At 54.0% G+C, this 17,802-nt stretch overlaps 1 protein-coding gene across 1 annotated transcript; it reads left to right on the forward strand.

Annotated features, from left to right (window-relative positions):
* The first annotated feature begins 6,835 nt into the window (after positions 1–6,835).
* On the forward strand, positions 6,836–17,568 carry LOC128835908 (RING finger protein 112-like). Its single transcript, XM_054025801.1, has 14 exons — positions 6,836–6,888; positions 7,464–7,570; positions 7,752–8,067; positions 8,559–8,774; positions 9,413–9,550; positions 9,726–9,830; positions 9,914–9,964; positions 11,410–11,466; positions 11,620–11,706; positions 11,872–12,001; positions 12,123–12,253; positions 12,831–12,884; positions 13,598–13,672; positions 14,322–17,568. The coding sequence occupies exons 2-14, from the start codon at positions 7,548–7,550 to the stop codon at positions 14,823–14,825; spliced, it is 1,887 nt and encodes a 628-aa protein (XP_053881776.1). The 5' UTR covers positions 6,836–6,888; positions 7,464–7,547; the 3' UTR covers positions 14,826–17,568.
* The last annotated feature ends 234 nt before the right edge of the window (positions 17,569–17,802 follow it).

The following is a 17,802-nucleotide window of genomic DNA, read 5'->3' on the forward strand; positions in this document are numbered from 1 at the left end:
ATGGGTTTGTACTTTGCCAGCCAAACGCTGTCCTAAATGTCAAGAAATAATTTGAGAGCGGGTTGAGAACTTTTTGTCAAACATTTTTTGGAGAAAAAAGGGCTTTTGGGCCAAATTGAAAATGTTTGTTTTGGTCCAAAAAATTGTTTTCTTGACAAAAATAAAACCTAATATGAAACAATTTTTGTTTTTACAAAATTATGTTCCTTTTCTCTCATACTCAAAATGTGTGTGTGTGTGTGTGTGTGTGTGTGTGTGTGTGTGTCAGAGAGAGAGAGAAGTGGAGGAGGTTAATTTAAAAAGTGGGAGAATGAAGAGAAACAGAATGATTTTGAAAGAAAATGAAAATTGTCATGTCACCATCTTTGTGCAGACGAGGTGACCGAGGCATTTGTTGAGAGAGGGCAGCACAACGTTCTCCTAAGAGGAACACACGGGACACCCAGCCGGTCGACAGAGAGTCTGTATCCACCGAAAGCAAAGCTATTTCCTCTAATGTAGCTTCTGTATAAAGAAGTGAAACCTTCTTGCTGGGAATGGGTTGGACGGGATTTCTGAGTGCTGTTGTACAGCGTTCTGTTCTGTGTATCACACGACCACTGGGAAGCCCTCGTCTGCAATCCTGTGTCCAAATCTGGCCCCCGTCTATTCAGCTTAACGACGAGGAGGTTCAGGGGATCCTGGAGCCCATCTGAACATACCTACAAGGGGAATAGAAATTAGATCTTAGAGGCCTCGTCCAACTCTTTGGTCTGACGCAACCCGTTGGCTGGAAGTTGAAGCTAGACAAATTCAGACTGGAAATAGGGTGTCAATGTTTAACATTAGTCACTGCCCATTGGCACGGCTTACCAAGGGGCACGGGGGATTCTCCATCACTGACCACTGTTTTTCTAACAGATCTGCTCTAGTTGAACCAGGAATTAGTTCTGGGCCGTTCTCTGGCCCGGCTTATACAGGGAGCTCAGGCTAGGTGATCACAAGGTCCCTTCTGGCCCTGGGATCTGTGACTCTATGTTGCAGCAAGAGGGCTCTGTGCCGGGCCAGGTGCAGAGAGGGGCTGCTGGGATGCTCAGGGGGACGGAGAGAGTTGGTTTCCTAAGAAATAAAGGTAAAATCACAATCTGAGTTCCATAAACTAGAGAGAATTTGGATCAAGCAGTGTCTCACCCTGATAATATAGTTCCTTAATACACAGGCTGGGATTCTCCCGTCCACCCTGGGCCCCCTGCCCCAGTTCACTCTTTGTTCTCCAGACGTGTTTCCAGGTGTTCAGTTGGGGGTGTGAGGGGGAAGAGTGAGGCCAAGTGCTGATGTCTCTTCCCCACTTGGCGCAGGGACAAGTGTTGGGACGACTGGTCACCTGGGTGGGGAATCTTACCTGAAGATGGCCCTGGATTTATAGCCCCACGACTACAGAACCAATTTTGGGCATAGATTGCTTGCGGGAGGGAGGAATAGTGGTTGATTGTGCTAACAAAGGTTTATGGAGGACCCCAAGGAAAGACTGGATCCCTGAAGTAAGGCAGGGAGATACTGTATTGCTGACGCGTAGTACGCTGGGGGTGGCGGTAGTGACCGGGGTTAGCAGGGAGGAGTGGAGGAAGCACTTTCCCCAGGCATGGGCGGCCCACAAGCTGGACTGTGTCAAATGGACTGGGGAACCAGTGAAAATAGAAGGACCAGCGGTGTCCCCCCCCCCGAAACAATATCCTATCCTCACTGTGGCACGCTGGGCTGTAGCAGAGGGGAGTAGTGAAAAGAATGACTTCCCCCTTTAACTCCCCGATGAGGCCTGTGAGGAAAGCTGATGGTGTCTCATGAAGACTGACTGTCGACTATCGGAGAGTCAATGCGATGACCCCCCAGTGGGCGCCAATAGTCGCGAACATGACCCAGGTGTTACAAGACATAACAAGGGAAGCTAGAAGATTTTCTGTACTGGTCTTGTCTAACTGTTTCTTTGCTATCCCGCTCGAGGAAGGATCGCAGGATCGATTCGCATTCCACGTGGATGGGGTACAGTATTGCTTGACCCGTGTACGCCGGGGATTTCATAGTGCCCCCGCTATTGCGCATAAGGTAGTGACTCAAATGTTAGAGCATCTCCCTCCAGGGGATAAGGGGTGGGTGGTCTCATATGTGGACGACATCCTGATAATGGGAATAGACGACGCGGATACCCGAGGGAGGACTGAACGAGTACTGGAGGTGATTCAACAGGATGGCATGAAGGCGTCCCTGGAAAAGGCACAATTAATACAGCCACAGGTGGAGTACCTGGGGTTACCCTATCAGAAAGAGAAAGGTTTATTAGTGAACAACAATTGTCAGCATTGCAGAATTTACCAGCCCCCCAAGATTTGAGAGGCCTACAGGCCATATTAGGGGCTTTTAATTTTGTAAGAGCCCACATATGGGACTATGCACGTATCACCAAACCCCTCTATAGCCTGTTGAGGAAGGAGGCCCAGTTCCAACGAGGCCCGGAACAGGAAGCAGCTTGCGGCGAGCTAAAGCAATCTTTGTTGCGAGCAGCGACACTGCAACCCGTACAGGTTGGCGAGTCCATATATGTGAGGGGCACCACCAGTCCTGAGGCGTTGGCTGTGGTGGTGTTACAAGCGGACCCGTTGCAGAAAACAGTCCCGATAGCATTCTATTCACGCCTTTTAACACCAGTGGAGCAAAAGTTTGGCCCATGTGAAAGGGAATGTCTGGCAGTAATATGGGCGCTGGAAGTAGGGGCGGTGGTAGTGGGAGATAATCACGTTATTATTCAGAGCACCCACACCCCCTTAAAATATATATTGTCAGGAAAACCCACCCAAGCAGGAGTAAGTAACCCAAGGATGGCTCAGTGGACCCTGTTTACCCCCTACCCCCGGCCCCTCCCTTGCTCCAGGGACCAACCTTAGCTCCCGCCCTGCTGTGCTTCTGCCCCCGGTTCCTGCCTTGCTCCAGTCATCAGGGACTAATCTTCCCCCCATGCCCCACTGTGCTCATCTTGCCCCTGGCCCCTGCCTCACTCCAGCTGGGGACCAATCCTTCTCCCCCACCATGCCCCACTGTCAGGGGGGATAACAATCAATCATTTTTTTAAAAAGAATAAAATAGATAGTTTTAGTTAAAATACATTATATCTCATCATGGAATAGGGATTATAAATTCTAATTCTGTAGTAGGAGACAATATATTCATGTCATGTTTAAGAAAAGTTTTGTAAATGAGTTCGTATAGTTCATGGATTAGGGATCCAATCTTATGGGGTTCCACAGGCTTCTGTAGAGATTATTTAGGTTAATCTTTCTACCTACCCAATGGGACGCAGTGCTCAGTCTAGAAGATACCAGCAGAGATGCTTAGTTTTGCAGGTCTCAAAATGTGCATTTGTGTCTCCAGAGGTAACATGCTTGTTAACAGCAAAAATGTTTTAAATAAATAAATAATATATAGAGGTGAGAAATAACAGACCTCAATGCTATTGTCCCTCTACAAATGTGTGTACACAGAGTCAATCCCTTACCTCTCTTTAAAAGTGCAAAGTTTCAAAAAGTTCAATGAATAGAAGATTGTTGGGGGCGGAATAGATCTGGACAAGGAGAAGAAGTCTGGAGATAAATGTGAGAAGCGAGGGACATATGCTTTTTTTGTTAAAATATTATATGTTTGCTGCTGAAGAAAAAATTCCAGAATACTTAATGTTGTTGTTTTAGTTAAATAAAACAATTTAAATGTCTGTCTGGTGATGTTCTCCTCCTAATACAGCCTGGCAAGAAAATCCTCCAAATATTAATGATTATCCTGTTGAACTGGAGATATTGCACCCCCCAATGACTTCATCAATATCTGCTTCAATTACCTTTGGTAAATGAAATAACCAAACAATCATTCATTTTCTGATATCGCTGTAAAACTCATCTGAAAAGTTTTCAAAATAAATCACTGTTTAAAAATGTATCGTGTGTACCTTCTAAAAATGAAACCTACATCTATCTCGGAGTTGTGCAGAATATGTATTACGGTTATAACTACCAACAAGAACATAAAAGTCTAGAAAACCATGATTAAATTGAGTCTTCCTGACACGTGATTTAAATCGCGATTTAAAACAGATCCACCCTGCCCGCTGTGCTCTTGCCCCTGGCCCCTTCATTCCCCAGGGGGCCCCACAAATATGTTTGGCGCCAGGCCCACAAAAAGTTAATCCGGCCTTGCCTTGGACAGTTGGAGAACTGTTTGTGGGTGAGCTTGATTTCTTTAAAGTTTGGGCCAAGCTGCCTTCTTGTCCATCTCTCCGTTCCCTTGGACCAGCGGGATCTCGAGAGGTATCTTCCCCAGCTTCCACGTAGACGACCTAGAATTGATTTGAAACTTCTAGCAGTGAGCAATTCTTCCCGGTCCTCTTCTCTTTGGCAGCCACCGTCTGCCCATTCTCATCTATCTCCAACTGTGTAGAAAGCCTCCGGGACCTCTTGTCTGTGGGGGTTATGAGCTGCCAGGCCTCCTCTCTGACTTTCTCTCTCTCCTATTCCTTGGTGGCCAGCTCCTTTCTTCCTTAAACCTGGGCTACTGGTGTTTCCCAGACAGGGTGGTCTAGGAACTCCTCAGTTTCTCTGAGTCTTAGGGTCTCAGCTTGTCCCTCCAATCCAAGATTCTTGTCCTCCGCCACCAATATGGACTCCATGCACACGTAAGCAGGGGATTTGTCCCACCATAGTAGGAGGCTTTCTTTATGGACACATTATCCCAGCTGATCTGAGCGACAAAAGGATCCAAACCGTGCCCCGATTCACTTCACCCCGGTCCCTGCCCCACCCTTGACTTTCCCTCTGGGCTCCATGTGACCAGGACTTGCATTGCACAGGGAGGACAGAACTCAGGGGTTCCTGGGAGTTTATCTCAATCTCTCCATGGTCAACTCTGGCCAGGGAAGGGGGTGCCCCCTACTCCAGGGTGCTCCGAACTCCCGTATCACCCTTTTAATCCATAATCGCCGCAGTTCATGCAAATGTAGCTACAAAGTATTTACACCAAACCAGTTTCTTTGCAGCTTGAAGGGTGAGTCCTGTGAGGAAGTGGTTTGGGTGAGGTTCAGTGCAGCAATCTCTAAAGTGCAATGAACTTTAGAGTTACAACAAATGTATGAGTCTGGTGTCTTCTTCTGGGACCTGGAGGTGCAGCTGCTGGGGGGGAACTGCCAGTCTAAGGAGGCGGTGAAGCTGTGTGGCTCAACCTGGAGGAAAATTGAGACCCCCAAGGGGGTCTGGTACGCTGATGGGTTCCTCCTAGAGATGGTTCAAAAACTGGGGCCAAAGCACAGATACTGTGGATCCGTGACACCGCTGTACTGGCAGTGCCTCCCCCAGCCCCCCAACTCTGGCCTATAGTCCCCTCTCGACCAGCCACATCCCCCTGAGAGGTGCAGAGCCATTGAGAATGACCTGGAGGGGACGATCCTGCCCCCAGAGGGGGAATCAACTGGAGGGTTCGATTCTGCCCCCTGTAGAGGAGGGAGGGGATGATCACCCCTTGGCGTAGGCCTGGCTTGCCATAAGGAACGTGCCTTAATGGCCGTGCCTGGGAAGGGGACTGGGAGGGTGAGTTGTAACTAGGGGATTGCGAAGCAGCGTGCTGGAGCCAGGGTATCTGTGCTAGCCAAGATAAGCAGCAACACCCTGATACTGAGAATAACAGCAAAGATAAACTAGGGCTGTAGCAATCAGCGTCCATAGGAACGGCGTGGGCAGCGCACACTGTGCAAGGACTGCAACGTAACCCAGCCAGTCCCTAGGGGGTGATGCAATGCCCAGCACATGCAATGTGAGGTGTAACGGGGTACAAAGGAAGAGGTTTGCTGCGTAACCTGGGATGTCTCTGCCACTTAAGAAAAGTTCATGCTCTGTTCCTAAGTGACCGGGGGTGAAACCTCCCAGGAACTCTGGCCCCTGCCCTAAGTGACCATGACAAGGTTGGGGGTCGAGCCCCGCAGGAATCCTGGGCCCAGCCTTGTCGGGGTTACAAGAACTCTGGCGCATGGGAGCGTGGAAGAGGTGCCCTTGAGGGCAGGCAGGCCTCTACCAGGGATCCATCAACCTCCCTGGAAGCCTGGTCCAGAGCGGAGCTACCCTGAGAGTTAGAAAAGTTTTTCCTAATTCCCAGCCCCTTGCTGCAAGCCAAGCTGCTTCCTTCTGGTCCCCCCTTCGCTGGACACGGAGCACAACCGCTCCCCAGAGTGACCCGTGTTCTCCCGTCCCAGCTCAGCCTTCTCTTCCCCAGGCTGAACACAGCCAGAGCCTGCAGCCGTCCCTCGCTGACACCTGAACGGGTTTGTCCTGGGACATGGGAGAAGGGAGTGTGCATAAAAGAGATTTATGTCTATACTGAGCCCTGCTAGGCCCTCCCCCCAACCCACTAGATCCCCACTCCCTTCCCAGAGCCAGGGAGAGAACCCAGGAGTCCTGGCCCCCCGTCCCTCCTGTTCTAACCCCTAGACCTCACTCCCCTCCCAGAGCCTGGATAGAACCCAGGAGTCCTGGCTCCCAGCCCCCCTGTTTTAACCACTAAACCCCACTCCCCTCCCAGAGCTGGGGACAGAACCCAGGGGTCCTGGCTCCCAGGCATTCCCGCTCTAACCACTAGACCCCACTCCCCTCCCAGAGCTAGGGAGAGAACCCAGGAGTCCTGGCTCCCCTCCCAGCCCCATCTACCAGTGGCTATTAATATCCTCCCCTCCAGCTACACCCCTCCCACGCCCTGGTAGCCAATCTCCTTTGGTGTCAGAGCCCCACTGCCGGGCAGGAGGATATAGAAACGACCTTATGTTTTACTTTCATTTCTCCAGCAGAAAATTGTACTTGGACACTGACAGAGCGAGCTGTGGGACAGGTAATGGATGGGGGGGAGGGAACTACCATTCCTGGGGGCAGAATTGTCCCTTCCAGTCTATCCCCTTTCCAGCGGGGACAGTCGTACCCTGCCCCCTCCCCTCTCTTCGGCCCACCCAGACAACCCACCTGAGATTTGAATTGCTGGTTTCAAACCAGGGACACCAGTAGCCTCTGGGAGGCACCTAAGGGACTTCCCAGCCACTCCCCAGACTGTGGCTTGGTCCCGGCCCCAGCCCAACCAGCGCAGCCCCGCTCCACATCTTGAGCTCTGAGTTCCCCAGTGCTGGGGACACGCCCCATCCCCACTAGCACCCCAAGAAATGAGCAAACCCTCTTTGGCCAGCGCCTCATGACACAGCCCCACTGCACCCAGAGCCCAGGGGTTCCAGCTCTCAGCTCCCCTCCCTCCCTGTTCTAACCCCCTCCCCTCCCAGAGCTGGGGAGAGAACCCAGGGGTCCGGGCTCCCTGGCATTACAGCTTTCCAGACCTAAACAGTTTCCCCCTCTGCCAGCCCTCCTGTTTGAGCACAGGGGGTGTGAGGGGGTTAATCCATTCATGTCCTGTTGTCTCAGTTCTCCAGCAGAGTTTGGCTTTAGCCCGAGCCCAGGAGGAGGGGAGTTCGGGCAACTGGAGCCCAGACTGTCACCTGCTGCGTTATGGGAAATGCAAATAATAAAGGGTAAGTGCTCCAGTCTCACCCAATTCAGGTGTAACCTACTCCAGAGCTGGGGCTAGAGTCCACAAATCCTGGCTCCCAGCCCCTCGTGCTCTACCTCCTAGACTCCCCTCCCCTCCCGTCCTAGAGCTGGGATAGAACCCAGGAGTCCTGGCTCACAGGCCCCCTGCTGTGTGTCTCCCAGGCCAATCCCACCCCCCTCCTCAAAGCCAACTCCAGAGGGGATGGTGAAGCGACTCCAGGAGGACGTCACCTGCTCCATCTGCCTGGACATCTTGGACAACCCCGTCTCCATCGAGTGCGGCCACAACTTCTGCCGGGGCTGCCTCTCCACTCACTGGAGCGGGGTCTCAGCCTGGGGATCCCAGTGCCCCGAGTGCCGAGCTCCCTGCTCCAGGGACAGGATGATCCCAGACACACGCGTCAAAAGCCTGGTGGAGAAAATCAGAGACCTGCCACGCGAAGAGACGCTGACAGCAACAGGGACAGTGAGCCCTGAGGTGGGTGCAGCCATGGCTGGTCCAGAGATGCAGCCACCTCTGGGGCAGGGCAGGTGGGGAACAGCTGCACGGCCACTCCCTGCAGCACAGTGTCTCCTAACTCCACGCTGGGGCCCTGGGGTCAGAGGGAAGGCCGGCTAACGGGATTCCTGTGTCCCTTTAGCAACTGGTCAGGTCCCTGGGCTGATAAGGGGGGAGCTGGACCTCAGGGCTCAGACCTCCTGATAAGAAATTAACCCCCAAGCAAACAGCCTTTGACTCCATACAGGGGACCCCGGTGAGGAGACTAGCTGGCTGGAAGGTTGGGTGTGGGGGGGAGAGGATGGGACATGGGGTCTTTCCTCTCTAGGGGGCACTGGCTTGGATCTGGCCCAGGGCGGGACTGGTTGGTTCAGGGGATGGGAATGGGGTACTGGGCTCTGATCCAGGGGACAGGGGACTCACCATCTCAGAGGTGGGGTCCCAGCTCTGACCCTGCTCTGTCCCTGCAGCAGGGGCTGGGGGCTCAGCTGGGATCAGGGCGCCCGGTGCAGCTGGTGTGTCTGGATGACAAAGGGGGCCTGACCCTGGACGAGGAGGCCCTGAGCCGCTGCCTGGAGCAGGGTGGGGTGGGGAACGCCCCCGTCTGCCTGGTGTCCATCATCGGGGAGCAGCGCCGGGGCAAATCCTTCCTGCTGAACTACCTGCTGCGCCGGCTCCGGAGCCCGGTGAGTGTGAATGGGAGTGCAGTGTGTGTGAGTGAGTGCAGCCCTGATCCCCTCCCAGAGCTGGGGAGAGAACCCAGGAGTCCGGGCTCTCAGCTCCCCCTGCTCTAACCCACTAGACCCCACTCCCTTCCCAGAGCTCAGATAGAACCCAGGAATCCTGGCTCCCGGCCCCCGCTGCCCTAACCCACCAGCCCCCACTCCCCTCCCACAGGGCAGTGCATGGGGATGGGAGCCCTAGGGTGGCTGGTACCTCACCCCTCCCCATCTCATGCTGTCCGACCAGTGGTATGAACTGCTGCCCCCTGCTGGTGGGGCTCAGACCAGCACAGATCTGTTTCCTTTGTCCCCTGGCCACATCCGGTCAGCTGTGTCAGGGGAGTGGGGAGCTGTGTGTCCGTCTAGACCCTCGTCTGTGTGTCCGTCTAGACCCTCGTCTGTGTGTCTGTGTCAAGAGTGTTTGTTTAGACCTCACCGAGCTTGTCTGTGTGTCTGTCTCAGCCTGAGTCTGCCAGTCCCACCCTGGGCCAGATGTTTCCAACGCGCCGGTCCCCACACTACCTGCCTGCTAATAAAATACCCACAGTCCCCCTGCCCCCCTGCATTAATTGTCCCTCCCCCTGTGTCTCCCTCCCCCACAGGAAGTGAAGGATGGATCCTGGATGGGCCAGGAGGAGGAGCCCCTGGAGGGGTTTGAGTGGCGAGTTGGCACCCACAGCGTCACCAAGGGGGTGTGGGCGTGGAGTCAGCCCTTCTGGGTCCCCACCGAGTGGGGGAAGGTGAGTGGGAAGGGCGGGAAAATGGGATGGGGGGATGAGTGACCCCAGCAGATCTCTACTTGGGGGAGCAGAGCCGACAGAGGCCTGGGAGGGGAGGCAGGGAACCCAGTGCTGGGGCATCCAGGGGACAGAACGGGGAACTCGCTTGTGACCCCGGCCCGTGGCTCCCCCCCAGGTGGCCGTGCTGCTGGTCGACACCGAGGGCTCCATGAACATTGTCAGAGACACAGAGACCAGCGTCAAACTCTCCGCCCTCTCCATGCTGCTTGGCTCCTACCAGGTTGGCACTAGGGGGCGCTGTGCTGTGGGGGGAGGGTCGTGCTGGTTTCTATATCTAACCCTGTCCTCTCTGATTACTTGCAGATCCTGAATGTTTCCAGCCAGATAAAGGACCCTGATCTAGCATATCTGGAGGTGAAGCAGGGAGAGGGCAGGATGTGGCGCCGTTCTCAGGCAGCCTCTCAGGGTTCCCTCTGCACTCTGGGGTACAGCTGTGGGGACCCGCATGAAAGACCCCCCTAAGCTTATTTCTACTAGCTTAGGTTAAAAACTTCCCCAAGGCACAACTCCTTCCTTGTCTTTGGATGGGTATTGCTGCCACCACCAAGTGAGTTACACAAAGATTAAGGAAAAGGACCACTTGGAGTTCCTGTTCCCCCAGAATATCCCCCCAAGCCCCTTCATCCCCCTTCCTGGAGAGGCTTGAGAATCATATACCAACCGAATAGGTTAACAAGGTGAGCACAGACCAGACCCTTGGGTTTTTAGGACACTTGAAAAAACAGAACTTTGTTATAAAGAAAAAAGTAAAAGAAGCACCTCTGTAAAATCAGGACAGAAAGTAATTTTACAGGGTAATAAGATTCAAAACACAGAGGATTTCCCCTGTAGGCAAAACTTTAAAGTTACAAAAAACCAGAAATAAACCTCCCTCTTAGCATAGGGGCAATTCACAAGCTAAAACAAAAGATAATCTAACGCATTTCCTTCCTATTACTTACAATTTGTAATCTTAGATGCTTAGTTCAGGTATGGCTTTAGGAGATGTATTTTTCCTGTCCTGATTCCTCGCTGACCTGGAGAGAACACAGAGAGAGAGACAAAACAAAAACCTTCCCCCACAGATTTGAAAGTATCTTCTCCCCTTATTGGTCCTTTTGGTCAGGTGCCAACCAGGTTATTTGAGCTTCTTAACCCTTTAGAGGTAAAGGAGGGATTTTATGCTACCCTTAGCTGTATGTTCATGACACAGCCCCAATGGGGTAGCCCGCCCATTCTACAGCTGGGGAAACTGAGGCCCAGAGAGAATCAGTGACTTGCTGAGGTCAATGGGGAGTCTGTGGAACAGCCAGAGATAGAACCCACTAGACCCTGCTCCCCTCCCAGAGCTGGGGAGAGAACCCAGGAGTCTTGGGGCTGTATCCAGCAGGGCCCAGCTTCTGTGCTGGTGCAGGGGCTGGAGCTCGCCCCTGCCTGAGCTCCAGGCTTACTGAGAACATGGGTGTTGCCAGGACTCTGGGAACGTCTCAGTATTTGGTATCTTGCTCTATTCTGTTCCTACCGTTGGTGGGCATGGTGGGCAAGCAGAGCCCCTGGCATGGGGCAGGGGAGCGGGGAACCTTGACCTGCAGTTCTGCTCTTTGGCCACTAGGTGTCTCTGCACCACAGGGGGAAAGCCGTGGGACCCTGGTAACAGACCGAGACCAAGCTGGAGCTGCAACTTGTGTGTGTGTGTGTGTGTGTGGGGGGGCTATTTGTTGGTAGGATTTCCACTCCCACACACCCCCAGGGCACACGCTGCCTCCCCGCCCCAGAGATCCCAGCCCCAGACTCACCCCCCTGCTCTCTCTGCTCTGCAGATGTTTCTGCATGTGGCCGAAGAGGTGGGAAAGGAATACGGGCTGGAGTCCATTCAGGTGAGATGACATTTCCCCCCCCCCCTACCCCGCATCCTGCCCCATGCAACCCCCTCACCCCACTGCATGGGATGTTCCTGCCCCAGCCACCCCCTGCCCCACACCCGAGGGGTTCAGCCTTCCCCTCCTGACATCGTCCCGTCTCCCCTGCAGCACCTAGACCTGCTGGTGCGGGATTGGAGCAACTCCACGGTCCTTGGAAGTGACGGTGGGAAGGAGCATCTGAGAGACGTCCGACAGGTGAGTGTGGGGAATGGGACGTGGGGCCTTTCCCCTCTGGGGGGGTGTTGGCTCTGATCCGGCCCCAGGGCAAAGGCCTGGCTGGCTCTGGGGAGCCGGGAATGGGTCCCAGGGTATTTCCCTCTGTTGATGTCTCACTTTGCTGATTTCCCCTGGCTCTGACAGATGCTGGCAGCGAGGTCCCCTTGCAAACACCCCAAGGCCCTGGAAGCGCTGAGGAGAAGCAGCAGCCGCTGTTACCTGATGCCCTTCCCTGGCAAGCGGATCATGACTGGAAACCAGGGAAGCCTGAGAGGTAACGGACGCGGGACAGCGGCTCTGAGCCTGTGCGACGGGGAGTCTCCGTCTCTGCCAGCAACGGGCCGTGGGGGGATGCTCTGGCTCCGGGTTCATTGCCATGTCCCTCCCCTTCGCAGACATGGATGAGGATTTCCGGGACAGCCTGAGGGAGTATGTCACCACCCTGGTGGGCTCGGCCGGTCAACACGCGTGGAGAGACCGGCATGGGGCGCTGCTGACCGGGACACAGCTTGCTGCTCGCATAAAGGTGGGGACTGGCCAGCTGGGGATGGGGTCTCAGTAGGGGGCGCTCTACCCTGGCTGTCAGTGCTGGCCCCATGCCCCCATGTGGCAGTAGGGGGCGCTGCGCTGCAGGGAGCGGTGTGGGGGTTCTGTAGGGACGCTCTCCCCAGCAGTCAGGGCTGTACCCAGTACCCCTGGTGGCACTAGGGGGCGCTGTGCTGCAGGGAGTGGGGTGGGGTTCTGTAGGGACGCTCTCCCCAGCAGTCAGGGCTGTACCCAGTACCCCTGGTGGCACTAGGGGGCGCTGTCCTGTGGGGAGTGGGCTTAGCCCTTTTTGCTGAATTTCTGTTAATTAAGAATTAGGGTTGTATTTATATCCTAGCAGAATCCCAGCTTGGATGGTTCTACTGAGCCTTCCTACATCATCCAGGGAAGTTCTTCATTTCCCCGCCAAACTGATTCCCACCATTGTCTTATGGCCGTTCCCCAGCTGCCCTGCCCCAGAGGTGGCTGCATCTCAGTGCCGGGCGAACCATCCCCATGTTCACGGTTTTCTAAGCCCTGTGGAGTCTGTATTGTGATTTCTTGTGCTTTCTTTGCAGAAATTCTCTGATCTGATGAAGAAACATCACTGTGGCTTCTCCTCTCCCGCTCAGGTACCTTCTCTGCCTGTCTCTGCCTCTGATCTGATCTAGGGGTGTGTACCGCCTCCTGAATTCACTTCCGATGTAAAACTGCTTCCTACTTTTGTCTTATTGCTGCTGACTTGCCCGAAAGGTGGCTGCATCTCTTGTCTGGCAAGTCATCCCCGTGTGGGGTTGCTGTGAGGCTATTCCCCAGCTGCCCCACCCCAGAAGTGGCTGCATCTCGACACTGGGTGAGCCATCCCTATGCAGTGTTGTGTGTGGCTGTTCCCAGATGCTCCGACCCAGAGGTGGCTGCATCTCAGGAGTGTGTTTGGTTTTTTTCCCCACGCAGCTGAATTTTAGTTATCGGCGAAATATCAAAAGCCAAAATACTTCGATTTGGAAATGCCACTGTGGTGTCTCATGGGAATTATAGCTTGGCTCTGCATGCTCCCTTTTCTTCCCATAAATCAATTCTGGTCAGACTGCAGCTCCCATGATGCACCACAGAGGAGGGAGATGATGCATCATGGGAGTTCGTGGCTGTGGAGCATCATGGGGCTTGTAGTTTGGGTGCCTGGCTTCAGGGAGAGCTGCCACAGTGGCTCATGGGAGTTGTAGTTTCACACTGGCTAGTGACATCGCTCTGTTAGATGAGGTTGCTGTGGTGGAAACTGCAGTCGCTAGGTGGAGACGGGGCCCCATAAACTGTGGCTGACCCCAGCCTTGTCCTCCCTGTGCAGATGGCCATCACCTTTCACAACCAGAGAGTCCTGGACAGGGCCAGCGCAGACCACGCTCTTTTCCTGAAGGAGAAGGTGAGTCTGGGGGCGTGTCTGTGCCCCAGCCAGGGGAACCCCAGGGAACCATCCCAGCGAATGCCACTGGCTGTGGGCTTGGGGGTAGGAGACGGGACCTCGTATCGCTATAGCCACCCTGGGAGCTGGAGATGAGAGGCTCAAACTCCTGCACCAGGGTTGTGGGGGAGGATAAGTTTACCCTGTGGCCTTCTGCAGTAGTGGAGGAGTCATGGCCCAGGTGGTTAATGGACTGGACCAGGACTAGGAACTCCTGGATTTTGTCCACTGCAATGCTGCAGACTCCACTGGGTGAGTCACAGAGTCTCTCTGGACCTCAGTTTCCCCATCTAGCAAAGGGGGAGAATGATCCTGCATTCGGGGGTTTTAGCCTGTGAGCTTTTTGGGGCAGGGATGGTCTCTCACTGAGTTTGTGTGCCGGACCCAGCGTGAGGGGGGCCCAGCATGTCAGTCTGGGTTCCCCCCAGCGCGAGGGGGGAACCTCAGCCCAGGTCTGTGCTGTGCCTGGTGCGAGGGTGTCCCCCATCTCAGTCCCGGTGTGTGCAATGCCTGGCCTGAGGGGGGCCCCCATCTCGGTCAGGTGGGTGGGGTCTGTGCTGCGCTTTCCCTTTCTAATGCTCTTGGCCGTCTCCTCTCCCGGCGGGCGCAGGACGGCGACTCCCGGAACATGATCGACTGCCTGAAGGTGTGGCTGAGTAAGATGGTGGAGCTGTTGGCGGAGCGGCGCGGGCAGTTGCTGTGGTGGTGCCGGATCGACATGCGGGAGTCGGCGCTGGAGACAGAGGACCGGCTGACAGAGCTGGAGGAGGAGCTGACACAGGAGGCTAAGACCTTCCTGGAGATCTACAGGAAGCGCTTCAAGAAATTCGTCATTTTTGGGGGTTGGGCGGCGCTGGTCCTGGCCCCGGTGGTCGGAGCTGTCGGTGCCGGGATCAGTGCTGGGATCGCCACTGCTGGCGTCGCTGCTGAGGAGGCTGTGGCCATTTGGGCTGGGACGGGCGCCGCGGCCGATATCATCGTGGGTGGGGGCGTGGGCGGGAGCGTGGGTGGGAACGTCGCCCGGAGGGATAGGCAGAGGGCTGAGGCCGCTGGTGGTGGGAGGGAGGAGGGGGACGGAACTGAGGATCTATCCGATGACAAACCCCTGATCTGATCGGTGTTTCCCCCTCCCCCCAATCTGGGCTGACGAATGGGGTGACGGGGCTGCAGCATAGCCCAGATACGTCCCCCAGAAGCCACCCCAGAGCGGGGAGCCATCGCCCACAGATTCTAAGAAGGGACTAAGAAGCTCTCGTCTGACCTGCTGTGCCACCCAGGCTGGAGAACGCTGCCCACTTCCTTCTGCGTTAGGCCCGATATCTCCCCTTGGACTAAATCATCTCCCGGAAGGGCGGCCAGTCTGGCTCGGAAGCCAGAAGAGATGGAGACCCCACCGCTTTCCCACTGGTGAATCACCCACGCTGTGAAAAATCCGGTGCCTCATTTCCGATTGGAGTTTGTCTGACTTTAACTTCCAGCCCTCAATCCTCGCTCTGCCTTCCTCTGACATTGCAGGGCCACTCTGGCTGCAACACGAAGCGCTTGGAAATGCCCGGCCGATGGTCCTGTCCCGAGATCACCCACTGGGGGTGACAACGGGTGGCTGGCTTACTTCCTACATGAACAGTCCTGTGGTCCGCTCCTGGGGGATAGATCTCCAGCCGCCCCTCTGAGCGGGAAGGCGGGTCCAGGGGAGAGGGCACAGGAAGACCCTGTGGATCCCCTGCTCTACCATGGACTTCCTCTGTGACCTTGGCCAAGTCACTTAGTTTCTCTGTGCCTCAGTTTCCCATCTGTATAATGAGGGTAATAATGCACTGAAAGATGGTGAGGGGTTTAAGCTCTACTGAGAGAAAGCGCTATCCAAGAAACAGGAATCGTTCTTTATTCCGGGGGAGGGCTATAAAACCATCCGAAGCTAAAGGGAATCGGTTCCACACCCATCAACGCATGCTGAGCAGGGGACCATCGTCTGGCCAACTCCACAGGAAGTCTCAGCTCCCACCCTTTGGTGAAAGGCCAGGACTTGGGCATTTCCAACCAATGAGGGCTTGGGCTAGCGGGACTCTCCCAGCTGTTCCACGCTAGCCTCTGCTGGCGCCTATGATCCGATAGACGCTCTAGCGTGAGGTACGGGGTCAGCTCCATCCTGACCGGGGCTTGGTAAGTCGGGAGCACCCCTTCCCCTCACAGATTCCAAGGCCTGGATAACAATGGCCAGTGATGGAGAATCTGTTCCAATTGTTCTCACTGTTAAAAATGTCTGCCTTACTTCCAGTCTGAGTTAAGTCTAGACCTTTCTGTGCTAGACCGAAGGACCTATTATCAAATATTTGTTCCCCAGGTGGGTATGTATGGACTGGGGTCTAGTCACCCCTTAACCTGCCTTTGTTGAGTCCTATCTCCCTAACACCTCCTTGGAAACCTGATATCAGGGCTGCGGGTTTTCAGAGGCTGCACCTCTCGGGACAGAGCAAGACAAAGCAGAAGTCACTTGAGACTATGGTCTGCAAAGTGGTTCTGCTGGAAGGTGGCCAGTCAACGGATCCTGGGTGCAGGACAGTCTCAGAGGAATGGAAGCATTTAAGCAATTTCCTTTGTGCGCAACAGGAGGTAAGGTATTTGGGGCACTGTGTTAGGGTGTCAATGTACAGATGAGTGTTTGTGTGTGTCTGTGAGCACCTGTAAATAACCGCCCTGGGGAGTGCTAAAGAGAAATCTCCCAGATGTAAATAATTGTGAAGTTCTGACTCATCAAACCTTGAAGGGCGAGTTCCTAGTTTTGGGACAAGTCTCCACAGAAACCGCCAGCTCTAATTCGGTTAGAGGAAGATACAGTTGCTGCTTATAGGAAGTGCTTTGTTAACGTGTATTCCTGTGGTGGGTGTGAGGGGGAGAAACACAGAAGGGGAAACAGATTAGCCATTAAACGAACAGGAGTACTTGTGGCACTTTAGAGACTAACACATTTATTTGAGCATAAGCTTTCATGGGCTACAGCCCACTTCTTCGGATGCATAGAATGGAACATATAGTGAGGAGATCTATAAACATAGAGAGAACATGAAAAGGTGGGAGTTGCCCAACCAACTCTAAGAGGCTAATTAATTAAGATGAGCTATTGTCAGCAGGAGAAAATAACCTTTGTAGTGATCATCAAGATAGCCCATTTAAGACAGTTTGACAAGAAGGTGTGAGGATACTTAACATGGGGAAATAGATTCAATAAAATGCGGTGATGAAAACTGGAAATAGGATGTGAGCCGAAGTCTCACCAGCGCTGAGAAGAGCGGGACAATTACCTCCCGTGTCTCACATACGACCTTCCAGTTAATACACCCCAGGTGACATTTCTCTTTCTCACAACCCCATCACACTCTTGTCTTTGGTGATTTGACTGCGTTGATGACTTGATTCTAATATTGCTGCTGCTAATTTGATTACTTGATCTTATTTTCACATCAACTGGAGAATGGCCGAGTCAGTTGGGTAGAGTTTGTGTTGGCTTGGTCTTAGCGATCTGTTTTCTTGATTTTTTGTATTCAGGGTTGTTGTTTTACTTGTAACAAAATGGCTAGAAAGCACACTGCGTCATTTTTTTCTTTCAATCAGCAACTTGGGCCGGAACCATAGAGAATCTTTGTCTGATACCAGCCAAGCCACTTGGGAAAGCCATTAGCTTCCCGTAAAGTAACTCTGGTTCTCATAGGGGTCTGGTGCCTGGCATGAGAGAACCCTGATCCCAGCTGCAGAGGAAACCCTAAGGCCAAACAGCTCCTCATAACCTTAACCCCCGACTGGGTATGTGTCACTTAAATCAATTCCCTGCCTTTGCAGGGGCCGTGGTTATGGTGCAGCTCAGCTCTCCTGTTCTCTGCCTGTGGCATATGACAGTCAGTCTCCTGAGGGCTGTAATGCTTGGGTCTAATTCCAGCTGTTGGCTTGTTGTGGGGGTGGCTTGGGGATGTGTGTGGGGGGTGGATCTGTGATATACAGCTCAGAGTAGCTGGTCTGGCCATGAACCCTAACCCAAGCAGCCCCCATATCTAACCCATAAATCTAACCCTCACCTTTAACCTTAACTCCCAGCC

The sequence above is a fragment of the Malaclemys terrapin genome, chromosome 4 (genome assembly GCF_027887155.1).
Source record: "Malaclemys terrapin pileata isolate rMalTer1 chromosome 4, rMalTer1.hap1, whole genome shotgun sequence".
NCBI classification, from domain to species: domain Eukaryota; kingdom Metazoa; phylum Chordata; order Testudines; family Emydidae; genus Malaclemys; species Malaclemys terrapin.